General features: G+C 43.0%; 1 protein-coding gene across 1 annotated transcript in view; it reads left to right on the plus strand.

Moving 5' to 3' along the window:
• The first annotated feature begins 1,385 nt into the window (after positions 1-1,385).
• ARFGEF3 (ARFGEF family member 3) overlaps positions 1,386-26,151 on the plus strand; it is a 186,519-nt gene continuing 161,753 nt past the window's right edge. The window contains exons 1-2 of the mRNA XM_032160177.2: positions 1,386-1,578; positions 10,202-10,253. Coding sequence (XP_032016068.1) covers positions 1,494-1,578; positions 10,202-10,253 — 137 coding nt within the window. The 5' untranslated portion in view covers positions 1,386-1,493. The remainder of the gene's footprint in view (positions 1,579-10,201; positions 10,254-26,151) is intronic.

Genomic DNA, 26,151 nt, shown 5'->3' on the forward strand with positions numbered 1-26,151 from the left:
CCCATCATTTGAGAATTAGGGGGGCCGTCACTCCCTTTCTTGTGCAACCTTTGTCAAACTCGAGGCATCAACAACTCCCTATATTTACCACCCTTCAAATACTGGCATCCCTCCCAGAGCTCTATTCTGAGTTCCTGTCCATAAAAAAACATCTACAAGTATCTCATTATCATTTCAATCTGAACATGTTCAAAACTGAACTCATATATCCTCCCTAATCCAAACCCTTTTTATCTTCTCTTCTTTAAAGAATGGGGCCACCATCCTCCTAATTTCCTAAACAAGAAACCTGGAAGCCATCCCATATACACCGTCTCTTCCTATTCTGTCATTAAATCCTATTGCTTTTACCCTTCAATATCTCTTGACATACTTTCTCCTTTATTCCCCTCCTACCCACCCTTGGCCTAATTGGTTTCTAGATTCCTGCAGAACCTTTGTTCTCCCAGCTGCCAGTCTGCCCCTCTGCAGTCCATCATCCTCACTTCCACTACAGGAACATTTTCAAAGAAAAAGGAAACACGGGGTGCCCTGTCACACTGCCTTCCCCACCGCCCGTGTGAGCCTCCTGGGGCTCCCCCTTTTCACCCCAATGAGAAGCCCTCTGCTGCGGCGGCTCTTGTGCACCACAGTTTTCACAGGGCAGCAATTCAGCGCAAGAGAGGATGGGAAGGGGAGGAGAGAGAGGTTTTTAGAAGGGGCTTTGGATTCAGGACGTGTTTGGAGTCTAACTCTTGTTGGTCTAGGAAGTAACTCAGCCTCTCTGGGCCTGGTTTCCTTGGGCGTATCAAGCTCTACCCCAGCCCCACCGCAGCCCACCGCCCGCCGCGTGTTGAAAGCTTGACTGGAGGTTCCCTGCAGGCAGGGGCACAGTGTGTGCAACGCTGCATCGCCCGAGCCTGGCACAGGGAGTGGCCCGAAAAAGCTGTTAGTGACTGAACGCAAGAATTTTCTGGTTAGCAGACGACGGGATGCAGCGGGCGCGGCGCCTGCACCACGCTGGGGGTCCCGGTGTCCGGGCTGGGCCGCTCCGACTCCGCCCGCGGCCACCGTCGGCTCAGGGGGTGCGATGACCGCGGCAAGGCCCCTCCCCGCCTGCCTCCCACCGCCCGCCGCCGACCAGGCGCTCCCTCCCGGCGGCTGGCGAGCCAGCTCCGGACATCCGTCCCCACCTTTCCGCTAAGCGCGGCGCCCGCGGGGCCTGCCTCGGCGGTCAGGTCAGCGGCCTCCAGCCTCGCTCTCCAGCCCCAGCCCACAGCCGCCGCCAAGCGGAGCGCACCTGACCCAGGCGGGCGGGGCGGCGGGCGGGGCGCGGGGCTGACGTGGCCCGCGGCATGGAGCGGGCGTGATTCATCAGCAGCCGCGCCGGGGCGGCATGGGGGCGCGCGCGGCGGCCGCCTAGGCGCCCAGGGCCAGGCAGCGGCGGCGTCCCCGGCCCGGCTCGCCTGCGCGTCTCTCCCTGTGGGCGGCGGCCCGGCGCCTGGAAGGTCAAGATGGAAGAAATCCTGAGGAAGCTGCAGAAGGAGGCGTCCGGGAGCAAGTACAAAGCCATCAAGGAGAGCTGCACCTGGGCCCTGGGTAAGCGCCCGGCACCTGCTCGCCGCGGCGGGAGGGCCGCGCGGCCGGGGCTGAACCCGCGCCTCTGCGCGTGGGGCTTTCGCGGAGCGTCGGTCATGGGTGCCGTTCGCGCGATTGCGAGAGTCGCCTCGGGAAATTGATGTGGGATTTGAGAGTCTTGGCTCGGGCGTGGACATCAGCCGCCTCCCCTTCAGTCTCTTTCACTCTCTGAAACCTTCCTCGGGAATCGCTGTCCTCTCTGCCTGGCGGCCCCCTTCTCCCGGTCCCGGCACTGGGGACGATGCTTCCCCATCGCCGAGTTAGGCAGGACCCGGAGCCGGTGCGAATCCTGGGGCCTGACAGCGAAGCGCCTCTGGGGAAAAGGGAAGTTAAACCAACAACCCCGATGTCGAATCCTTGGCGAGTGGAACCAGGAAGGAAAGGCTTGTTTAATTTGATTTTCCTGATAGAGGTCAGCTTGCTAAGTGTTAGCTTTCATGGTTATTGCACATGAAAAATAACATACGGACGGGGATCATGTTACCTCTGCAATTCTGTTGTGGTCTGCCCTTCAGACAGGTGGGATTTTAGGGTTGTGAGCTGTGCTAGCATTGAAGTAAGTTCCAGGGAGCAAATTTGTGTTTCTCATCAGACTGGGGTTGCAGAACTCAGCAGCGGAAAAAAACGGAAAGACATTTCAATTAGGCGGGGTTTGGGCAATCAAAATGGTCAGGATGGTAATGCAAATAGATCAGAAGCATACTGTGGGTGATGGTGATGCTTTTTAGAAACGAAAGGCCAAGAAGAAGTCACCGCAGCTAGCTCTGTGGGCTTCTAGAACGCTCTGCCTTGCAAGAGCCTGATGTGATGCCTCAGTTGCCACTCAGTTGAAAAATGAAATTGACTCCCTTTCCCTCGCAACCAAGAACCATCACTGTCTGTCATGACACTGTGTGTGCTTTGATGCAGCCTGAGATAGAGAAGAGCCTTTAGCAGGCTTTCCACTAAATGTAAAATTTTGAGAGCGGTTTAGGTGACTCAATATGTAGATGGTCTTAATTCACATGTTTGGGTGTGTGTACAGATAATTACAGCAGCATCTTTTTTTAACCTGTGCCTATCATCACAAAATTGTCTAGAATATTGTCTAGGAAGTTTGTCTTGTAGGTAGAACAAGCACTTGACCATTTTAGCTTACTGTTAAAGAAAAATGGACCAGAAATCTGAGAGAGCAGCAAGGCTCTTAAAGCCACAGTTGCCATTGTCATTCAGCAGAGTGATTCGAAGCTAGATTCCAAAATGCCTCTAATGAAGGGTCACAGATGGCTGGGTAACATGATAAAGCAGGGCCCAATTGTGCTTTAAATAAGCCATTCCTAGTATTCGTTATTATTTTGCTGCAAATTAAGCAGATTTAGATAAACAGGGAGGAGGAGATTAATCTAGTATTTTAATAAGTTTGAATACTGACGTCAACATCTTATTAAGTTAAACCACAACGTTGTTGAGTTTAAGTCCTTTAAAGCCATTGGGGAGGCTGAGCATTGAGGCAGGTAGATTATTCGAGTCAAGTCTGAAAGAAACTAGCCTGAGTGGATGTGCTTCCTTTCCCGGTGATTGTTCTGTAATTAGCAAGACAAGACAGAAGTGCATGAAATAGTTAAATAATAGTGCAGGGCATTCATTGTGCAGTTGGATTGAACAAACCAGGAAAACAAGTCAAAGAAGGGAGGATAAATGTGGGGTCCATGGATTGGGGGAGAATTGGTGTGAGCTGGTGGGGCTTTTGAAGTAGATTTCACTTGAAGAATGGGGAAGCTATGGGTTCCTTCTTTCCTTTGCTTCTTTATTTAGGAAACATTCATTAAGACCACCCTGGTAATGAGCAGTGGGATATATGGATGAATAAAATGTCCCCTATAAGGAATTTGTTAGAAGGGCATGCTGGAGACATGAACAGAGGCCTGTAGAGATAGGTTTTCCTGTTGTCTTTCCCACTCCAGTCCATTTCCACTGCCCATCACTGTTTAGATTACAAAACACCTGTCACTCTTCAACCCCCATAATTTATTTCTAGATTAATGTGTAAATTCCTCAGAATGCTCTTCAGAATCTAGCCCCAGCCTCTGTTCTTGTCACTCCCCAACCAAGATTCAACAATCTAGTAGCAGTCAGCTGAGGCACTTTGTTGAACATGCTGTGCGGCACACTTCTCTCTTTGCCTTTGCTCTTGCTAGTCCTTCTGTAGGGAATTCCCTTTTCAGGCTCAGCAAGGTCCATCTTGTTTAGGAAACATTCCCTAAGCTCCTCAATGGGATAAGTTGTTTGTCTGGGTTCAGATCCTTGCCTTGATGACTCTCTTAGAGTACCTACTGTTTTGGATAATAGTTGATTGTGTGCACCGGTAGGCTCTTAGGGGCTGTGTAATTGACAAATACGTTGGGTGCAAGAGACACAAAAGCTAGTTTAAGCTGACTTATACGAAACGGGATTTATTTACTCCTTTAACTAAAATACCCCTTACAAGAATAGCTGTGATTTAAGAATTAGACACTGTTTCAGGGATCTTGTCCTGCTCTTTGTGGGTTGACTGACGTGCTCTGCGTGGGTCTCCACAGTTTTGGGCTCATGAATCAACACATTTAGACCATCTCATGAAAAGAGGCAACAATAAACTTAGACCATCTCAGGATAACAGGTCTCATCCCCCACTTAGACCATCATGGGAGGGGGAGGTCAACCCCTACTTAAGTCATCATGGGAAAGGGGGTTTGCCTCTCACTTAGACCCTCATGAAAGAGAGGGGTCATTCACCACTGAGACCCTCATGGAGAGAGGGGTCATCCCCCACTTAGACCCTCATAGGAGCAAGGGGCCATCCCCTACTTAGACTATCATGGAGAGAGGGGTCATCCTCACTTAGACCCTCATGGGAGAGAGGGGGCATCCCCCACTGAGACCCTCATAAGAGAGAGAGGTCATCCCCCTCTGAGACCCTCATGAGAGAGAGGGGGAATCCCCTACTGAGACCCTCGTGGGAGAGAGATCATCCTTTGCTTAGACCCTCATGAGAGAGAGGGGCCATCCCACACTGAGACCCTCATAGGAGAGAGGGGTCATCCCCCTCCGAGACCCTCATGAGAGAGAGGGCATCCCCCACTTAGACCCTCATGGGAGAGAGGGGATATCCCCCTCTGAGACCCTTATGGGAGAGAGATCATCCTTGATTTAGACCCTCATAAGAGAGAGGGGCATCCCACACTGAGACCCTCATGAGAGAGAGGGATCATCCCCCTCTGAGACCCTCATAGGAGCAAGGGGTCTTCCCCTACTTAGACCATCATGGGAGAGAGGGGTCATCCTCACTTAGACGCTCATAGGAGAGAGGTTCATTCCCCACTGAGACCCTCATGGGAGAGAGGGGGTCATCCCCCTCTGAGACCCACATGGGGGAGAGGGGGCATCTCCCTCTGAGACCCTCATGAGAGAGAGGGGTCATCCCTTATTGAGACTGAGACCCTCATGGGAGAGAGGGGTCATTCCCCACTGAGACCCTCATGGGAAAGAGGGGTCATCTCCCTCTGAGACCCTCATGGGAGAGGGGTCATCCCTTACTTAGACCCTCAGGAGAGAGAGGGTCATTCCCCACTGAGACACTCATGAGAGACAGGGGTCATCCCTCACTAAGACTGAGACCCCCATGGGAGAGAGGGGTCATCCGACTCTGAGACCCTCAAGGAGAGAGGCATCATTCCTCACTGAGATCATTTTGAGATAGGTGATCATCACCATATTTAGACCATATCAAGAGAGCTGGACTGCTCCAGTCACTCCTGCTTGATCCTTGGTTTCCCTTGTTCTCTTTGTCCTGAGGGTTCATGTGAGTATCCTTGAACCAGTCCTCTAGTCAAAGAATGGAATAGAATAACTGGTTTAGGCCTAGGCTACAAGTTCCACTGAAATCCAGAGCTGGGGAAAAATGGTTTCCTGGAAGTAAAATTAAGATGCTTCTTCAGAAGCCAGGGGAATGGATACTGGTCAATCAAAACAATACATGTCAACAGTGTAGTGAGCTCTTTAGCACAGGGACTGCCGTTTATGCTTCTTTGGTTGCTTCTGCACCTATAGTGGAAGGCAGATGTTCAATAAGTAAATCAATACTTTACTTGTTTGAGTTTTAAATAATATTCATCTTTTTCTATTTATAAGAGTTATATATGTTCACTTTAGAATGTTGCAAATAATGGAACAACATAAAGAAAAAATTAAAATAATCTGCAGTCTCCCTATCCAGAGATAACACTGTTGACATTTTTGAGTCTTTCCCTTTGCAAAAGGTCATACCACGTATGGCATATTGTCATGTGTTTTTTAACTTTAGCATCTTCTTCTACTCTGTCTACTTTGTCATGACACTTCTCTGAAAATCAGTGTTAATGGCTGCAGAATAACTAATAAGGCATATGTATGTATCTTCTCTTCATTTAGTGTTATCTGGTTGGTTGTTTTTGTTGGTGAGGAATGGCCTGGCCAGGGAGTAGAAAGGAATGAATTGGATGAAGGGTTGGCTTGGGGAAAGGCAGAAAGAACTTCAGGAACTGGCAGTCCTGGGGGCTTGTGAGCTAGGCTGTGGTGGGATGAAATAGAATTGCAGAACAGGAGAGCTGGAAGCAACCAAGTCCTACTTTTAGTATTTTATATCTATCAGGGGCCTTATGCAGAATGAATGTGGAAAATGGAGGAGCGGGGAAAGAAACTAGAGGCACGAAGGCCAAGTAGGGGAAGAGGGAACATCTATCCAACCAGCACCCTTCTCTCTATCTACCCACCTGCTTTTTCTTCCAGCCACAGGTTATTACTTCACAGCCAAACTTCTTAAAAAGTATAGAAATTGTATCTGTGTTCTCACCTTCTACTCTGCCTTCATCTTGCTGTCATCTGCCTTTCACCTCCATCATCCCACCAACTCACAGTTACTGAAGAACAGTAACCTACAGCCATTTGGCTGGCAGACCATTCTCATTCCCATCTCACAGGTCCTCCTGGTGACACTGGACACAACTGGGCACCTGCTTTACCTTGACTTCTATGATCACACCCTACCAGCTCCATCTTGGTTCTTGAGCCACTCTGTCTCCCTTGCTAGCGCCAGATTCTCTCCCCAGCTGTAAATATTTGAGTTTCTCAAGGGTTAGCTTTGAGCCCTCATCTCTTACTCCCAGCTCTTCTGGAGTTGAACACACACATACCCACAGCTTCGGCTCCATTTCTGAGAATGTGATGCCCGCATTTATATCACTAGTCGACACCAGTGCTCTGAAACCCACACCCCGCAACTTAGCTACCTACTGAACATCTCCACCTCAATGGCTCGCAGGCACTCAGCTCAACAAGGCTCAAAGTGACCGTGTGCTCTTCCCCACCTCTACCTCACTGCCAAACCTCACTCACTTCTAGTGTTTCTAAATGTTCAGTTGATGTCATCACCTGTCCAGTTGCATTAACCTGACATCTAGAGTCATCCTTGATACATTTCTGTAATTTGCCATCTTACCTAGTCCGTCACCCAAGCTGTGCTCATTTTTACCTCCTAAATATATGTCAAGCCCGTTCACATCTTTCTACCTCTGTTGCCAGCTCTCCAGAATAAGCTGCCTTCTCTTTTTTATCTGAACTTCTGCAACACCCTCCTAACTGCTCCTTCCTTGTCTGCTCTAGTTCTTTTTCCCAAGTAGTGTCACCTTGGAAACCCCAATCTTTTCATGACATGCCATGTTAAAACACTGAATAGCATCCCATTAGGATAAAAACAAAAGTCCTTGGTGTGTTCTGTCCAGCCTTACATGGCCTGGCTCCTACCTGCCCCACAGCCTTGTCCTATACCACCCTCATGAGAGAGAGGGGCATCCCACACTGAGACCCTCATGAGAGAGAGGGGTCATCACCCTCTGAGATGCTCATGAGAGAGAGGGGTCCTTGCTTTCTGAATTTCAGCCACACTGATCTTCTTTCAGTTACTCAGCTACACTGTGCTCCCTCTTACTTCATTAATTCAGCAAATATTTAGTGAGTACCTACTATGTGCCAGGTGTTAGGGATAACATGGTGAGCAAAACAGGCAAAAAGATCCAAGAGATTACAGACTCTTGGAGAGATGACAGCCAGTAATCAAGATAAATAAATAAAATATACATGACAGCAAAGAGAGTGATAAGAGCTAAGAAAGGGAAAACATAAAATGCTGAAGAAGATAGGAGGTGCTTGGAGTAAAGGGGGAGTTGCCATTTAAATAGGGTATTCACGGAAAACCTTACTAAAAGGGAGGCTCCTAGTTGGGAAAACATCTGATGGCTTTGGGAAAGAGCAAGGAGCCAGGGGGCTGGAGTGAGGGGAGAGAGGTAGGAAGTGAGGACCAGATCATGCAAGTCCTTGTTGGGCTCTCTAAGGATGAGATGGGGAGTCATTTGGGGTGGATGAAATGCTCTCATTTGGGTCTTGACAGGGTCTCTCAGGCTACTGTGTTAAGCAGAGACTGCAGCTTCAGGGGCAAGCCCAAAAGCCAAAAGCCCAGGACAGAGGCTGGTATAGTCATCCAGGTGAGAGAAGGTGGCAGCTTGGACCCAAGTGGCAGGACAGAGTCAGGGAAGATGTTGGGATTCTCCAAGCATTTCAAACTTATTATTCCCTCCACTCGGAGTGACCCCTCCTTATCTACTTCAAATAAATCATTTGTGGTCTCATTACCCCTAGCAGGAAGCCCTGACCTCACAGTCCACAGTAGGACCTCCTGTTCCACTTTTGCCTAATTCCCTGTATTTTCCTTCTTGGCGTTTATCATGCTTCGAAATGAGAATGTGCACTCCATGAATTCACGGATTGTGTCTGTTCTCACCACTGGGTCCCTAGCCCAGGACCTGGTCCAGTATTTAGTGAGAGAATCAAAGAAGGGAGACAGGAATTGGCACTGGCATCTAAGGACTGTGTCAGGCCCTTTGTGATCATGATCCTATCAGCTCCTCATAAGCATCCCGGGAGGAAGGTGTCATTGTCTTCTTTCTAAAGATGAAGGAACTGAAATTTACAGAGGATAAGTGACCTGCCCCCATCCCACAGTGTCACAAGCTGGAGCGGAGCTGGGACTGGAACCTGGTTCTCTTTGCCTTCCTTCTTGATGCTTCCATGGTGCCCTCTCCCCAGCTACATTCTGTCCTGGTTGCTTACAGCAAAGCTGCAGGCCATTTTTCCCTTGACCTTAGGATGCTCTTCACCTTGGGTTCCACACTTATCCCATGTGCCTGGGAGTCTCACTGCACTTAGAGGCGTAGTTTCATGGTGGCTGCTGTGTGATGGCCCTTTCTCTTTTCCTTTTCTTCTAGCTTGCTCTTAGCCTTATAGAGCTGGGCACTGTTACCCAGCCTTGATTGACTATATATCCCTCTGTCCTGTGGGAAAACCATGCTGATCTGGTTGTTCACTGTCACTGCCTTTCCTTGGGGAGCAGCACCAGCTCGTCCTGGGTGCCAGTCCCTGCTGTGCTAACTGGTGAGCTGTGCTGGCCTGTGTGGCCTTTGAGCTGCTTCCTGTACCTGCATCGCAGGGCTTCCCTTTCTTGTCATCCTGTCTCATCTTAAGCATTGACTTCAGTCCTTCATCTTCCTCCATTGGCCTTGTCTTCACAGTACCAAGAACCCTGCTGAACTCATCTTTCTGTTCTGCTGATTAATTGTCTTTCTGAAATCCACTCTTTTGCCCCACTGGACACATCAACCCCAGATCCTACCAGGCCTGTTCTTAGCCTTGAGTCTCTGATATATATATATTTCATGTTTGTTATTCTCTCTGATCTCTGAGCAAGGTAGGAAGAGACGTTTCTCCTTCCCCAGTGAAAATAATTCAGATAGACAGGGCTAGTTGACTCTAAGGAGTGAAGAAAGGGGTTAACACATTTGAGCTGCAAGACTGGAGACAAGTTGGAAGGATTGAAATAGTACAGTTTTTGGGGGAAGAGACTGGTGAGCTTTTCATTGTCTCTAAAATTGGAGGCAGCAATAGTGTTAAAAATCCACAAACAATGGCAAAGTATTGAACATCCAGGTTGGATTAACGAGATTTGGATGTGAGCCTTCCAATCGATATCCTAACTATACTGTGATTTTTTTTTTAAAGTTTAATCTACCATGTCACAAATGTGTATGAGAATAATGAGATGTTGTGTAAGTCCTTTGTGAACTTGAAAGTCTTTCACAAGTATGAATTATTGTGTAAGGATATTGAAACAGTATTTTCAAGGAAACAGCTTTTCTTTCTCTATTTTTATTACAAGAATATAATATCTTAGTCAGTTGTAATTAGATTCAGTGGTTCAGATTAGGAATTTAACTATTCGTTGTTTATCTGTATAGGGAAATGTGCCCTAATTTTTAACTTTTCCCTCCTAGTTTGCAAGGTCCAGGGAAATCTCTGGGGCTCTCAAGGGAAAAGGATTTTAAAATATGAAGGACTTGCATGCAGATAATTGAGAATTGACTAGTTTATAGTTAGAGGAATTCCTGGGGAAAAGAGAAACTAACAGAGAAATTCATGTACAATGTATATTCTCAGTGTTTAAATATTTATTTTTAACTTTGTAATTTTTCTTTTGCAGAAACTCTAGGTGGTCTGGATACCATTGTCAAGATCCCTCCACATGTACTGAGGTAGGAGATGGACATTGTATAATATCACAGAAGTCAATATTACCCGCTGAAGGCCCAGATAACCACATTGGTTTACAGCGTGTCTTAGTTTGTTTTGTGCTGCTATAACAGAATACTACAGACTGGGTGATTTATAATGAACAGAAATTTATTAGTTCATGGTTCTGGAGGCTGAGAAGTCCAAGATCAAGGGGCCACATCTAGCGAGGGCCTTCTTGCTGCGTCATCCCAAAGGTAGAAGGACAAAAACAGGGTGGAACAGAGAAGAGAGAAGGGGACTGAATGCACCCTTTTCTAACAAAGCCCCACTCCTGTGATAACAGCATTCATCCATTCATGGGGCAGAGCCCTCATGGCCAGATCACCTCTCATTAGGCCTGACCTCCCAATACTGTTGCATTGGGGATTACGTTTCCAACACTTACTTTTGGCGGGGACACATTCAAACCATAGCATAGCATTTTACTTGCTGACTAAAGGCTTTCTTGCACCCATGAGCTGGGATATTTCATGAGATTAGCATGATGTGAACCTGATTGCACTCGCTCTACCTGTCTGTAGAGCGAATGAAATCAGTGACCTAAAGGAACCAGCCATGGAAGTCCATGATAAAAGGATCAAATTGGTCAAGGAGAGACATGATCAAAACTTACATGAAGAAGTAGAAAGAAAATTGCACTCCCTGTGATGGGGATGCACCCCTACAGCAGGTAGTATGGATTTAAGCTCTGATTGGCAACCCTGGCTGGACATCATCTGTCTGTTTGTGAAGTCCACAGCCACATGCAGCAGCCCAGACATAGGGAGCCTATTTCCCTACCTTCTTCCCTTCCCACTATAACTTCCCCCAACCCTCACTGGGAGAGAAATGCCTGCCCTCTGTAGAAAAATTGGAAAGAACAATACAGCAAAAAAGAAAGTTGTCCATAACTACATCACCTAAGGATAACCACTGAAAACAGTTTAATAGAGTTTCTTAAATGTCTTTTTCTATACACATATATTTTTATAAATTAATATAAAATTTTATTCATGACTTTGTTGGCTGCTTGGTTTTTTTTTACTCAATACCATATGAAGAATATTTTCTAATGCCAGTATATGTTCTTCAAATTAAAATGTTACATATACTTCCATTATATGGCTGTAGCATAATTCATTTAGCTGTTTTCCTATTGTTTAATAACATTTGGGCTGTTTCCAGGGTTTTCTTTGAGATTATAAAGTGTATTGGACTATAACCCTTTGTTGAGTATGGTTTATGTTCTCAGGATACTGTGATTAGATATTTTCTCTCTTTTTAAGTAGATTGAACAACATTTATGTTTCTATCTTTTTAAAAAATTCATTATTTTTCCTGTAGTAACTGCTACAGGTTTACATATTATAAGGGAATCCATGTGTTAAACTAAGTGCATTTTTGTGTGTACAAAGCTTATACATGAACAGAATGTCTGGCAACAACATGTTTGTCTAGCGGAGAGGTGGTGCAGCTGGGGTGTCCAGCGCATAGGAGGATGTGAGGACTTTCTGTGAGCTGTGAAGGCATGGATAGTTTAAAGAAGTCAATTTCCTGGCCCCCAACTTCTATAAGTTCCCTTTCTTAAAACTGATTTGCTTCAAAACTGACATCGCCACATCTTTTCCACCTCACCTTTTACTGTCACTCTGCTCCTGCTTGACAGAGAAAACCACACCTGTTACCCACCTCTGTCTTACAGTAGTGTGTTGTCCTGGGGTACAGAGATCTTGTTCCACCCATAAAGAACTATGAACATACTAGTGTCCATACTGGTAAAGGGAGTGATTATAAGGACCAGGACACATATCATTTTTCAAGTTATGTAGTTTTAACTTCTTGGCTTTCAGCAATATTGAAGGAGCTATAAGATGATAGACGAAAATATTTTTTTGATGATGTCTCCTTCATTCCCTTATTATTTATGTAAACAAGGTGTCTTACTGCATACAACTATAAAGGTAAAAAAGAATTATATGGAATTGGTGCTAAATTCTACCTTATTATATAGCAATGGAAAATACTTCTTCATAGGCATATGAACTAACTGGGAGAAATATAAACAAACTCCATTTCTGTAGAAATGTATTTTTAATAAAAGTATATTTTCCATGCTAACCATATTGACATTTTGATAAATAATTACTAATGTTCTTTGGACCAATTTTGTGCATTAGTAATGATTGCTTACAAATGAACATTTTAAAGCATTATGGTTACAGGAAATATTTTAAAAATTACTTTATACATACTTTTTCTTAACAGAGAAGTATAGTAGGGAGATTAATAAAAGCCTTTCTAGCATTAAAATATATTGGAGAAAAATGTTTGGGGAAAATGGAATCGAAATACAATAAGCTCAAGGAGAAAAATAACAATACAGCATTTTTTTTTACTGTTAAAGAAGAGTTTGTTCACCTTTTTTTGATGGATGAAGGTGTTTTTCAAATTGCTGTCATATTCACGAGATACATTTCAAGAGTGATGTGTTTTAATTAAAAATTTTAATAATTCAAGTATTCCAGAATTACAGACTTCACAATTATGATGAAAAAATTTGAATGCTAACTTAAAGTATGTGAAAAACAGAATCTTAACATTTTCTTAGTGACTACATAAGTAAAAGAGTTTGATAAACTCTGCTCTAAAGGTTGTTTCCTCATCCAAAGTGTTGTTTAACTTAGCAGTGAGGTTTTCTGTGGTTCTGGGTTTGTGATAAAAGATCTGTCTTCAGTATGAGGAGCAACAGAAGAGGTTTCTGCTCCACTGGCTGGGAATGTTTAAAATTGTTGGGCGCATACATATATTTAGAATCGTTATAGTCTCTTGCTTAATTGATCCCTTTATCATTATATAATGACCTTCTTTGTCTAGTGTTCATGTGTATGTGTGTGGCTAGAAGAGCTGGAGAGAATATGGTTTCAATGTGTCCAAGGACATATTTTTGGTTCTCCTTTTACTCATTTGGCTTTATTTTATTCAATGATCTTTTGCTTTACCCCAGAGCCAGCTACCTATCTTGTGCACCTGCAGGAGCTGTTGACAACATCGGTGGGAGGGGTGCCAGATGAGAGACTATGGATGAATATACGCATATGTACATGTCTTTACATGTTTTCACCATTATTAGAAATTCAACTCAGAGTATTTCACCTAATGATGAAGATTATCCTAATGTACAAAGATACATCATCTTACTATTCAAAAGAATGGACATTATTATGCTTCAGATGCACAATGAGATCTATCAAGCATTCTTGTACAGAGAATTGAACCATATGAATGAGACACAGCAGATGTGAGCCTTGCATTCAAAGGTGTTTTTTTAAAAACAATTTTGAAGGAAGAGAATGAAGATATACAAAACAGACAACATTGTGATGTGGTAGCAAATGTAAATTTATTATAGACTTCTATACATTTAAGGAGGTTTCAGTTTGTGATTCACAATAGTGGGGAACCTCTCAAAGCCTCTTCTAAGATACAAGAAGCAGCCATAATTAGAGCAGAAAAGAGATTGAATCAATACTAGTCTGATTTACTATTCCATGTTATCATTAGGGAAATGATATAAAGAGGAGACATACAGTAATGGGCTTTTCCACCTGTGTTGTAAATCAGTCCTTCTTTAATCCTTTGATTCCTCTTCCGGGCACTTTAAACCAAGAGAACATTTACTCTGTTAAATCATTATGTTTAACATGGCATCCTTCTATTTGAGCATCTGCTAAAAAAAAAAAAAAATCCAGGTACTGTAAATATTTGTCTGCTCATTGAGGAGAATTTGGATATGTTATTTTTTCTTCCATTATGCTTACATTTAATATGTGGGAAAGAAACCAAGATTATAAACTATCTCTTGCATTCTTCTGATTTTGAATTCAGATTTAGTTTTCATTTCTGTTACATAATCACCTGGAGGTGATTATTTGCAGATCTTTAAAATTGTTTGTTTTGGAAAGGGCTACAGGGATCATTCATAATCTTGAATACCTTTGCTCTGCTTTTTCCTATTTTTTCTTTTGCCACTGATTTGTTAATTTCATGTTAAATATAGTCCCATTCTCATAATTACTAGTATTGTTTTGGTCAATTGTGTACGTTAGTAGTGGTAGCTTAAATCAGAAGAAGCCTTGAAGAGCCTGTGTTGAAATTGAATCCTTGAGAGACCTATGTTGTATTATTTTTCCTTTTGCCATTGATTGCGCTAAGGACTTTTGAATGATTTAAGTGACTGGTGACTGGATTCAGTTATGCATAGAGCATTCTAAGAGAGATATTGATGATAAAACATATTAGATGGAATTAAGGAGGTCAAGAGACATTGCTTATTTGTGCCCAAGGCTCTGTCACTGATCAAATGCTCACTCTCATTGTTGATGTGGTGAGCAACAAGGGTAGGAATTAATGCAGAGCCTATTGATATTCAATGCCAGGGAGGGAGGCAGGTCCAGGGAATATGTACTATGGAATATTTCATGACTTTATTAGTGGCTAGTCATGTGAAAATCTTTCCACCTTCCTGCTCTTGGTCTTGCTTTTGATTTGGGGGTGAGTTTTAAGGGTCCTTATCTTCCTCCATGAGGAGACTGCACCCTTGCTATCTTTGCTTCTCTTTTCCCTTTTCTTAAACTTCAAGGTCTCCTTACATGCATCTTTGCAGGGTTGAATAAATCTATGAATTAGTGGGCTACTTAGGTATCCCTACACTGAAGAAGCCATTGATAGCTCAGGTTATGTCTTAGATTAGAATCATCCTCCCCATGTCCTTTTTGCTTCATAAGCAAAAGCCAACTCAGGATGTTCTCTAATAGTGACAGATTTGGTGAAAAATATGACCAAGTACAGTTGCCACTGATAGTCACTGATTCCATCATGGCTATCCACTGGTTTTTCAACCAAGTAATATCATAAGACTTGGAGGCGGCTGGGCGCGGTGGCTCACGCTTGTAATCCCAGCACTTGGAGGCTGAGGCGGGCAGATCACGAGGTCAGGAGATCAAGACCACGGTGAAACCCTGTCTCTACTAAAAATACAAAAAAAAAATAGCCGGGCGTGGTGGCGGGTGCATGTAGTCCCAGCTACTAGGAGGCTGAGGCAGGAGAATGGCGTGAACCTGGGAGGCGGAGCTTGCAGTGAGCCGAGATTGCGCCACTGCACTCCAGCCTGGGCGACAGAGCGAGACTCCGTCTCAAAAAAAAAAAAAAGACTTGGATTCTGCAGTTGTTGAGTAGAATATTCTGTAAATGTCTGTTAGGTCCATTTGGCTTTAAGTCCAATGTCTCTTTGTTGATTTTCTGTCCTGACAATGTGTCTAATGCTGTGAGTGGGATGTTGAAGTCCCCTACTATTATTGTATTGGTGTTTATCTCTTTCTTTAGGTCTAGTAATATTTGTTTTATGAATCTGGGTGCTCCAGTGTTGGGTACATATATATTAAAATTGTTATAGTCTCTTGTTGAATTGATTCCTCTATCATTATGTAATGACCTTTTTTGTCTTTACTGTTTTTGATTTAAAGTCTGTTTTATCTGATATAAGTATAGTGATTCCTGCTCACTTTTGATTTCCGTTTGCATGAAATATCTTTTCCCACCTCTGTACTTTCAGTCTATACATGTCTCTACAAGTAAAGTGAGTTTCTTATAAGCAGCGTATAGTTGGATCTTTTTTTTTTTTTTTTTTGAGATGGAGTCTTGCTGTGTCACCCAGGCTGAAGTGCAGTGGTGCAATCTCAGCTCACTGCAACCTCCACCTCCTGGGTTCAAGTGATTCTCCTGCCTCAGCCTCCTGAGTAGCTGGGACTACAGGCACAGTGCCACCACACCCAGCCAATTTTTGTATTTTAGTAGAGACGGAGTTTCACCATATTGGCCAGGCTGGTCTCAAACTCCTGACCTTGTGATCCACCCGCCTCAGCCTCCCAAAGTGCTGGGATTACAGGCGTGAGCTGCTGCACCCAGCCTAGTTGGATCTTTTTCTAATCCTTTATGACAATCTATATATTTTAAGTGGAGCATTTAATGCATTTACATTCAAGGTTAATATTGGTATGTGAGGTTTTGTTCCTGTCATGTTGTCATTTTCTTGATTCTTTGTTTTTTTCTTTCTCTCTGTCTCTGTGGTTTGGTGGAATTCTCTCTTGTTGCCATTCATTCCTTTCTCTTCTCTTAATCCTTTGATTGCTTTATAAGACCAGTGAGCTTTTGTGTTTTCATAATGGTGAATATCAGCCTTTTATTTCCATGTTTAAGACTCCTTTGAGCATTGCTGGTAAGCCAGTCTAGGGATGATAAATTCTCTCAGCATTTGCTTATCTGGGAAAGAATTTATTTCTCCTTCATTTATGAAGCTTATTCTTTCTGGATATAAAATTCTTGGTCGACATTTTCTTTTCTTTGTGTTTCAGCACTTTGAAAATGTCATTCAATTATCTTCTATCTAAGAGGTTTCTGCTGAGAAATCCATTGTTAGTCTGATGGGGTTTTCTTTACAGGTGACTAGATGCTTTTCTCTTGCTGATTTTAAAATTCTTTCACTTTTACTTTATTTATTTATCTATTTATATTTTTTTGAGACAAGGTCATGCTCTGTCACCCAGGCTGGAGTGCAGTGGAGCAATCTCAGCTCACTGCAACCTCTGCCTCCCAGATTCAAGCAATCCTCCCACCTCGGCCTCCCTGTAGCTAGGACTACAGGCATGTGTCACCACACCCAGCTAATTTTCGGTATTTTTTATTTGTTTGTTTGTTTGTTTGTTTGTTTGTTTTGGTAGAGATTGGTTTTCATCATGTTGCCCAGGCTGGTCTCAAACTCCTTGACTCAAGTGATTCACCTGCCTCAGCTTCCCAAAATGCTGGGATTACAGGCATGAGCTACCGCACCTGGCTCACTTTTACTTTAGACAGTCTAATTATAATATGCTGCAGTGAAGTCCTTTTTGCAATGTATTTTTCTGGGAATTGATGGGCCTCCTGTATGTGGAGGATCTGTCCAAATTTCTTGCCAGACTTGGGAAATTTTCATCAATTATTTCCTTAAAGAGATCTTTGGTCTTTCTTTTCCCTCAGGAACACTGATAATTTGTAAGTTTGGTTGCTTTATATAGTCCCAAATGTCTCAAAGGCTTTGTTCATTCTTTTTTCTTTATATTTTGCCTGACTGTATTATTTCAAAAGACCTGCCTTCAAGTTCTGAGATTCCTTCTTCTGCTTGGTCTAGTCTATTACTGAAGCTTTTGAGTATATTTTGTAATTCCTTCAATGAATTTTTCAGTTCCAGAATTTTTTAAAGATGTCTATCTCCTTGGTAAATTTTTCATTCATATCATGAATTGATTTTCTGATTTCCTTATATTAATTTTCAGATTTTTCTTGCATCTCATTGAGCATATTTAAAATCAATATTTTAAATTTTTTATCTGACATTTCAAGAATTTCTTTTTGGTTAGGATTTATTGGTGAGAATTACTGTGTTCTTTTGAGGGTGTCACATTACCTTACTTTGTATGCTTCCTTTATCTTTTTGTTGATTTAAATGCATTTGGAGCAAGGGTAGCTTCCTATTTTTGAATTTGTTTTTGTTGGGCAGGGGGACTTTTTCTCTTGAAGATGTGACTATGATGTTGGTCGGCTAGGGTTTTACTGAAGGCATTCCCTAATCCTCACCATTCTTATGTCCTAGGCCATCTCATATGATGAAATATAGCATACTTGTCATGGCTCCTCTTCCTTCCACATGCCAAAGCCAAGACCAAAACCACAGATCTAGAGGTGTTTGAATAAGTAGCCCAATAGCTCCCCTGCATGTTGAGTACTAAAATGTTAGGGGGACATGTTCTGAGCTGCTCTCTTCATCAAAATTGCCCAGTATGTGTCTTATAATATGCAGCCTTTCTCACTTCCTTATCCTACTTATCCTTGAAGACTGTGCTGAGATGTCCTGAAGTCCTTCCTTAATTTCCTAGGTAGAAATTATATTTCTCTCCCTTGTGCTGTCCCCATTCTTCTTACATAATCCTGTCATGAAGCTCATCAACCACGCTGGCAGTTGTTTGCAGGTTCTATTCTCAGACCCTAGCCTCAAGGAGCTCATCTAGACAAATTACCCATCTTTGTATCTCTTAGCTCACTGCCTTGTAAATGTTTGTGGGATGGAACTGCTTCTCCAGCTTTACATCACATGTCCCAGAAAGCCACTGCCTTCATCTCCTAGATTCTTAGAAAATGCAGTATTCGAAAGAATCTGTGCCAAAATGGAATCTCAGCTTTGGCAATAGGAATTCTATATCTTATTGACTGAGAAGGTTGGTCTTAAAGAGTATACCCGGAAGCCCAACACTCAATTCATTGACCTCAGCTAGTGTAGACTTAAATCCTGTGCTCTCTACTCAACTAAACCCTGCCCCACCTAATGTATATTAGATAAGGGGTGGGGGATGGTGGTGGTAGTAATCAGGACTCTGACCAATATTCTATGCCAAAGGATGCTAAAGATACAAAGGTTCCAGTTCTCATGAAAAGTCCTTGGCCACCCTGGAAGAGACATGCTGCCTGTCCTACCTCCACCTCCAACATGAATTTGACTTGAAGTATTTCTGTTCTAAAGGACTGAAGAACCTCCACTCCTATCCTGCCCCAATCCAGGATTGTCTCTTTCTTCCTTCCAGGTCACTTGCAACAGTACTGGTCCAGATGAAATAAAACTGTCAAGGGAATCCTGGAGCTATTTTGTCAAAAGGCAGCCATTGGTAGCAAACCTCTTGTTGGCATTACTCAGTGCCCCTTTGGGAACAGTCCCATTGATTACCCTAGCCATAACCCAGCCATTTTGCTCACCTGCTCCATGATTTTTCAGAGCCAACCTCAGCCTACTTGCTTTCTCTTGCCAGTTGTACTTTCCAGAAAGACTCTAACAGCATTTTTTTTCCCATTTGTCTTTGTATGTGTCCCACCACCTCTCTTCCCTAGCTGACCCTCTGCCTGGCCCTTTGCTTCATTTTGCCTGCCTTGTCCATACACTTCATTCAGTCTAGATAATGACATATTCCTCCTCGTGTTGACGTGGGGACCTACTGATTTTTCATGCAGGGTGTGAGCACATTCATCACTGTTTATACTTGGAGAGAACCATCCATAACAGCTTCCCATTCCTCATATGGTTTTACTTTAATTGCCTTTATGCTGTATTGATCTATTTTAGTGCTTTAATTCTGTGCTATGAACCCTGGAGCGACTTCTGCAAGATATGCAAGTTTTTTTGGTTGTTTTGTTTTGTTTTTTTTTTTTTAGCCTGTTACTCCGGCTGGAGTGCAGGGGCACAATCATAGCTCAGTGCACACTCGAACTCCTGGATTCAAGCAACCCTCCTGCCTGAGCCTCCCAAGTAGCTAGGACTACAGGTGTATGGCACCACACCCAGTTAATTTTTAAAAAACTTTTTGTAGAGATGGAGTTTTGCTATGCTGCCCATGCTGATCTCAAATTCCTGGCTTCAAGCGATCCTCCCACCTTAGCCTCCCAAAGTGTTGGAGTTACAGGTGTGAACCACCAATGCCTATCAGTTTTTTGGCTTTAATTTGAAGAAAGAAACATATCTGCATCAACTGGGAAGAACTTTGTATGATTTAAAATGATGAGGACAGCAAATACCCCAATAGCTGTTTTTGGCACACAGTTTGATTCTCATCAGTATTGTTCCTGCCTTTCTTATGTCATGAAGAAGTGTTGGACTCCCCTTGCTACCTCCCACTGTCATGGAGGAAGCAAAGGATGCTGGTGTAGAATTTGCAGTTCACGTTTTCAGCTTGTGCTAATGAATGAAGGATCTGAGCATACATGCTGGACAGGTGCTTCACATTATTCTAGGTAGATTACAAATATCTCTGCTTCTCTTGGATGTAAACTCATCTTGAATCTCCTTTTCTTGCCTTCTTCCTTTTCTCCCTACTATAGCTGACTTCTCTTTGCAGAGTCACACAAATGTAACTGAGTTTTGGCTCTGTTGAGTCAAACTCTGTTGAGTTTTGCTGGTTACCAAAAAAAAAAAAAGGCTGGGGGGTGGGGGGGAGCTTTAAGATGCCCTGGTTAGTCCAAGCCTGGCTCATTTTCAGATTTAGCAAATTCTTTATCTGAGCAAGCTGTGAAAGGCAATGTGGGGAAGACATTGTCAGCCTTTCTGGGCTCAGTGGGAACCTGGAAGTGAGCAAGGGCTTGTTCTAGAGGAGACCTGAACTTTTCTAGCTTCCCGAGATCAGGCTTGCCATAAACAGGTGACCAGAAAAATCTATTTGCAAGGAGAGAGTGGCACATGGACTAGTGTTTAGCAGTGGAGGTTGCTGAAATCTGTGTTACAAATCAAGGTGCTCTGAAGATCTAGTTTCTCTTTTTCCTTTCTGCTGCCATAGAAGACAAAGAATATTCTTGTCTCCTTTTAACATAGTATAAGTGATAATACCATTCTGCTTCCTAACTTACAAACAGCTGTGTCTGTGGGCTATCTGCCCGTTGTAAGCCAGTCCTAATGGTTTCCATATTCTATTCCCGTTGATGAGGAAAACCTACAATTAGCTCTCCATTACAGGGCCTCTCCTTGTTAATAGCTCTGACCTAAAAGCACTTTTTAAGTGATGCAGTCATCACTTAAAGAAGTCACCACTTAAAAAATGAGTGCATAAGTCACCCAAGTTAGTATGTAGGGGATGTTGGCTTGAGTGATATTTTAGGATGTGCACGAATTATTAATGTTCAGAGACAAGCCATGGCCACTCATCCTTTCTTTATGACCAATAGTTGATGACTTTATAACTCTTGGCTTTAAACATAAAATAAATCCACTGACAAAAATATAACAATCCAATTATGAATTTTTGTTTCTTAGGCCTCTTCATCTCTTTTTTTGTTTTGTTTTGTTTTGTTTTGTTTTGTTTTTGAGATGGAGTCTCACTCACTCTGTCACCCAGGCTGGAGTACAGTGGTGCGATTTGGGCTCACTGCAACCTCTGTCTCCTGGGTTCAAGCAATTCTCCTGCCTCAGCCTGCAGAGTAGCTGGAATTACAGGCATCCACCAATGCCCAGCTAATTTTTGTGTTTTTAGTAGAGACAGCATTTTGCCATGTTAGCCAGGCTGATTTCAAACTCCTGGCCTCAAGTAATCCTCGCATCTCGGCCTCCTACAGTGCTGGGATTATGTGTGAGCCACTGCATCCAGCCTCTTCATCCATTTTGAATGGAATGAAGGTAGGATTTTTGCTGTGTGCATTATTCTATGAATTGTTTTCATCATTAAACTGTGCTTTTAAGGCAATTTAGTCCCAAATTTCCTGCTTTCGTTTCAAACTATGCCTCTGAGAAATTGTTTATATTGATGGATTATAAAAATGGATCCCAAGAGATGGATAGGAACCCGAGCTCATCAATTTAGTGATGTCAGTAGCTCCATAGAGGTATTTACATCTTTCTTTTTCACCCTGTAGTACTTTTCTTCTGGGAGAAGGGTGGGTGCAGACTAGAATCACGTTTTGTTTTCTTGGAAACCTTTATTTATTATTAAGTATTTTATATTTTTGTGTATTTTTAATTTTACCGCATATTTATGTACAGTTGAATTGTATATAAATCAATAGGATTATGTAATTGCATAATTCCCTGATGTATCTTTTTCAAGTTGTCTGATAGATTTGATACGGGAGAGCTCCCTTTACCTATTTGATAGTCCACTACTCCATTAATATGATGCTGTTTAATAGCCTTATAATTCACATTTCCCATCTAAATTTGGGACACATGAGAATATAAGTTAACATTTTCAAACCTTTACCAAGTGCCAGAGACTTTCCTGGGTACTATATGTATGATGGTCCCACTTAATCTTGACAGCACTCCTGTGTGAGACAGTGGACACACTGAGGCTGGAGGGGCTATGTAGCTGTCTGAGCTCCTTGAGTCAGTCCAGGGCAGAGCCAGGGCTGCTGGCCTCCAAAAATCACCTTCCTAACTCACTATGGGGTATTAGCTCTCCAATTATTTGACTTAATACAGAAGATTTTTTATTATTATTTGCAATTTATGGGAAGAGCTGAGATATATACAATTACATTTCATGCAGTAAATCACTTGATGAAGCACCATTGTTGAAAAAACCTCCTGGAAAACCTGCTATATTTCGCCATTGCCCACTCACAAGTGCAACTTACCAATAAAGGATTATGGATTAGACCACCTTGTATCAAAACAGCTTCAAATGCAATTTCCAAGGAGCCAGTGCTTTTAAAAGAGGGTTGTCCTATATTCAGACTGAGGGGAGTGTCATGAATTATTAGAGCTATTAAGATTAGCATGTATACCCAGCTTTGCCAGGAAATGACTTAAATTGACTTTACCTCTCTGTAAGGAAGAAGGAAGCTTTAAGATAAAAGAGACTCTAGTCTGGAATTGATGTGAATACCCACTGGGGAAACCTGAGTAATTTTGCAATTAAATAACTAACTCTTACCTCTCCACCTTCTGCTAACTTGACCAAAGGAAGAGGCCAGGTAACAATTAAATTACATCTTTATTTTTACTACCTGCTTTTTTAATGAGGGTTAAGGTGAGCAAAACTGAAGAATTACTGAGAGAAGATTTAGGATAGGGCTCATTTTTAGGCCTAAAGGAATCCTTCTAGAATATTTTAAGTGAGAGCAGACCTACGCTAATTTTCAGTTTAATGAAGTCCAGAGAGAATTGTTCTATATAAAATAATGGGTTTTTTTTCCTGAAACTATAACTGCCCCATGGTGTGCTTTATTTTATAAATCCTATTTTGTTTTTCTGTATTTACCAGCTGGGAGAAAAACCTTCAAAAACAAAAGGGGTTTTGTATGCTTATTTCAGAGGCTGTTGGTAGGACAGAAGCCAGGAAACTGGGTCCAGCTGTGCTTGGGGGTTGGGATAAGGAGGGATCCCGTGACTGGGAAGGGCAGAGGGAGAGGGCTGAACACAGAGGACACCCAGGACTGAGCAGGTGGGAGGGCTGCTGGATTTACCCGCAACTCTGAAATAAAGCTGGATGTGGAAGACAAGGCCAGCAACACAACCTTTGCTGAAAATGGGGAGAGGAGCATTCGTGCATTTCAGAGGTAGTAAAAATAAGGATGTAATTTAAAGTCAACAGGAGGGTTTTATTAAGAAAGAAAACAATTGTTAAAGGTGTGCATGCCCAGGCATTCAGTACAGAGGATGTTTTTACGAATATTTGCTCGAGATGATTGCCTCACTGCACCCAGTTCTACTTGGTGACGTCTCTATCGGAGGGGTCTGGAGAGAGTGATGCAGAGTGGGAAGACAGGGTGGGGACTGGGCTCATGTGGATCAGGCAGTTGGCAAGGGGGAGCAGGTGGCCTGGGTTTGGAGTCAGAGCCAAACACACAGCATGGTGCATGCCGGAAATTCAGTGAGGAACAGGACGCAAGCTCTCTTCTCTCAAAGAGCTCATCACTTGCTGAAGGGAAAGCAAATAGGTCATCATAATACACATGCAAGTCCTGGTTCTCTCACATATGTCTGTTGGGACCTCGAGCTGGTCATTTTGTCTGTCAGTTTCCATAAATGGAGATGGAAACGGGAAGGTAGGGAGGTTCCTCAGTTTCCCCATTGTGACAGGTCTGAAGAGATCGCATTGCAGGCCACAGAGGTGGCCTTGACCTTCCCTGTGAGTGCTCAGCATGTGTCCATGCTGGATCTGTCCAGAGGAGGGCCTTGCCCCTTTGTATCTCCCCTATATTGGGGCAGGAGGGCAGCTTCCACCCACAGGGGTAGCTCTCAGAACCCTCTGTGCGTTACTGATGTGGACTGAGGCAGCACTTCTCAAACTCTTTGGTCTCAAGACCCTGTACATTTTTAAAAATTATCCCGCATGGCTTCTATTTAAAATTTGGATTGTATCTATTTACCATATTAGAAACTGAAACAAAATTTTTAAAATTATTCACTAAAAAGAATAGCAAACCCATTCCATGTTAATATAAATGATATATTTTTAATGAAAAATAACTACTTTTATTATACTTCTACCATCCTCATAGCTGTGGAATTAATATTCCCCCAAACAATGTAGTCCTTTCTGGGTTCTTATGAAGATTACGTAAGACGTAATCTTACGTAAGACGGCAGTTTGCAGAATGTACAACAGATGAATGAACATTCACAACAAGTGAATGAAATGTCACTCTAGTAAACAGGCTTGCAGTTTTCTGGCAGTTTGCGGTGTGATTAAGGTTTCCCCCGTCCTGTGCTGGGTTTCAAAGTGTGATCTTAGATAGGAAAACAAGAGTACCGGGAAGAAAGGGCAGATGAGACTCTGGATTTAAGTAGCATTATTTCCTCGTCCTGTGAATATAAAGGGGCCCAATTGGTCCTTGGGAATTATAAACAAATCTGCCTGAGCAGGCAAGACTTGGAAAACTTGACTATGGCAGTCTTAAGTGTTCTTTAAAATAAATTCTGGTGTCTGAAATAAGAGAATTGGAATCTAATGTTGCTCTATCAGCGTGTTCTGTTTCCGTTTTTACTTGTAGACTCAAATTTCTTTGAGCTGGCCTCTCTCGTGGCAGTCCATGGATGAGGGTGGCTGTTGATGGAGCTATGGGTGGGACGGAGGACATCACATTTCCAGTAGTACTGCAACACATACCTACGTGAAGATGATGCTTTGGTTTTGTTTTTAACCAGAAAATACACAAGGGTATTCTTAGTTTAGGGGGTAATTATTTGCATTTGTAAATTCTCTGGGCCTTGCATTATTTTCCAGTGGAGAAACCATTGCTTGCCTACCCAACATCCAACTGCTCCTTACCCTCAATGAACCTGACTAGGTATAGGATCTGCCCTCATTATCAGCCCTGTGCTTCCAAGGAGGCTGGCCACGGGCTTGCCCTGCATCAGAATATGAAAGGGGTAGCCTCTCAGTCTTGTGAAAATGAAGTTCTTTCTTCCTCTGAAACGTTTCACATTCAAATGATGCTTGGAGCAGCTATAGCTGTTTGCAGCTGTGAGAGGAGCCAGCCAGAGAATGAAGCTGACACATGGCGGATCCGAAGAAAGATAGAAAGGGCCTCCTGCCTGTGTTAAGGGGGCACTAAATCACCTGAACCTGGAGCTAATCTGCCTCTTTGTTTAGGACACTGAGGGAATTGGACTTTGTTACTTGCAGCTGAACGCACTCTAACTGATGCACGATCCCTAAAGGAATGATCATGACCCGTAGGGATCCAGAGAAGGGAGGATAGCCCAGGAATGTGCAGCTGCCATAACCAATCTGAAGATCTGCTGGTAGGATTCTTTTCGTCATGTCTGGCTGTCTTTTGACCATTTTGTTGTCCTGTTATTTTGTAAGACAAAGAGTTGAAGTTTTAAATTAAATGGTTGGTAACTTTGATAAAATATGGAGGAGAGCTGAGACATCTGTGGCGTTTACAAGGTATGGGACCTTAGAGATGGGGCGTTGGGTTTCTTTCCACCCCTCGAGCATGCAGATGCATATTACAGCCTCGACCTTTCTCCATAAATTACTGATTTACTTGTAAGATCTCCCGTCCAGACCTTGAACTCCATCATCCTTATGCCCATGGCCACTGGTGCTACATGAGTGACCCCCTAGTAATGAGAGTTACCAATTATGGAGTATTGTTCTATGCCAGGAATTGTACTAATGGCTTGACATGCATTGTCTTATTGTTTACAACAAGTACAATAGGTACTAACATAATCTGCATTCTAATGATAAGGGCACTGAGGCTTGAGTGATAAAATCACTTGCTTGAGGTCCCACAGCTAATAGATGATAGAGGTTCAAATATAGGTCTGACTCGAAAATTGTTTTTAATTATTCTGTTTCTTCC

This window comes from Hylobates moloch, unplaced genomic scaffold, assembly GCF_009828535.3.
Source record: "Hylobates moloch isolate HMO894 unplaced genomic scaffold, HMol_V3 SCAFFOLD_2, whole genome shotgun sequence".
Lineage (NCBI taxonomy): Eukaryota > Metazoa > Chordata > Mammalia > Primates > Hylobatidae > Hylobates > Hylobates moloch.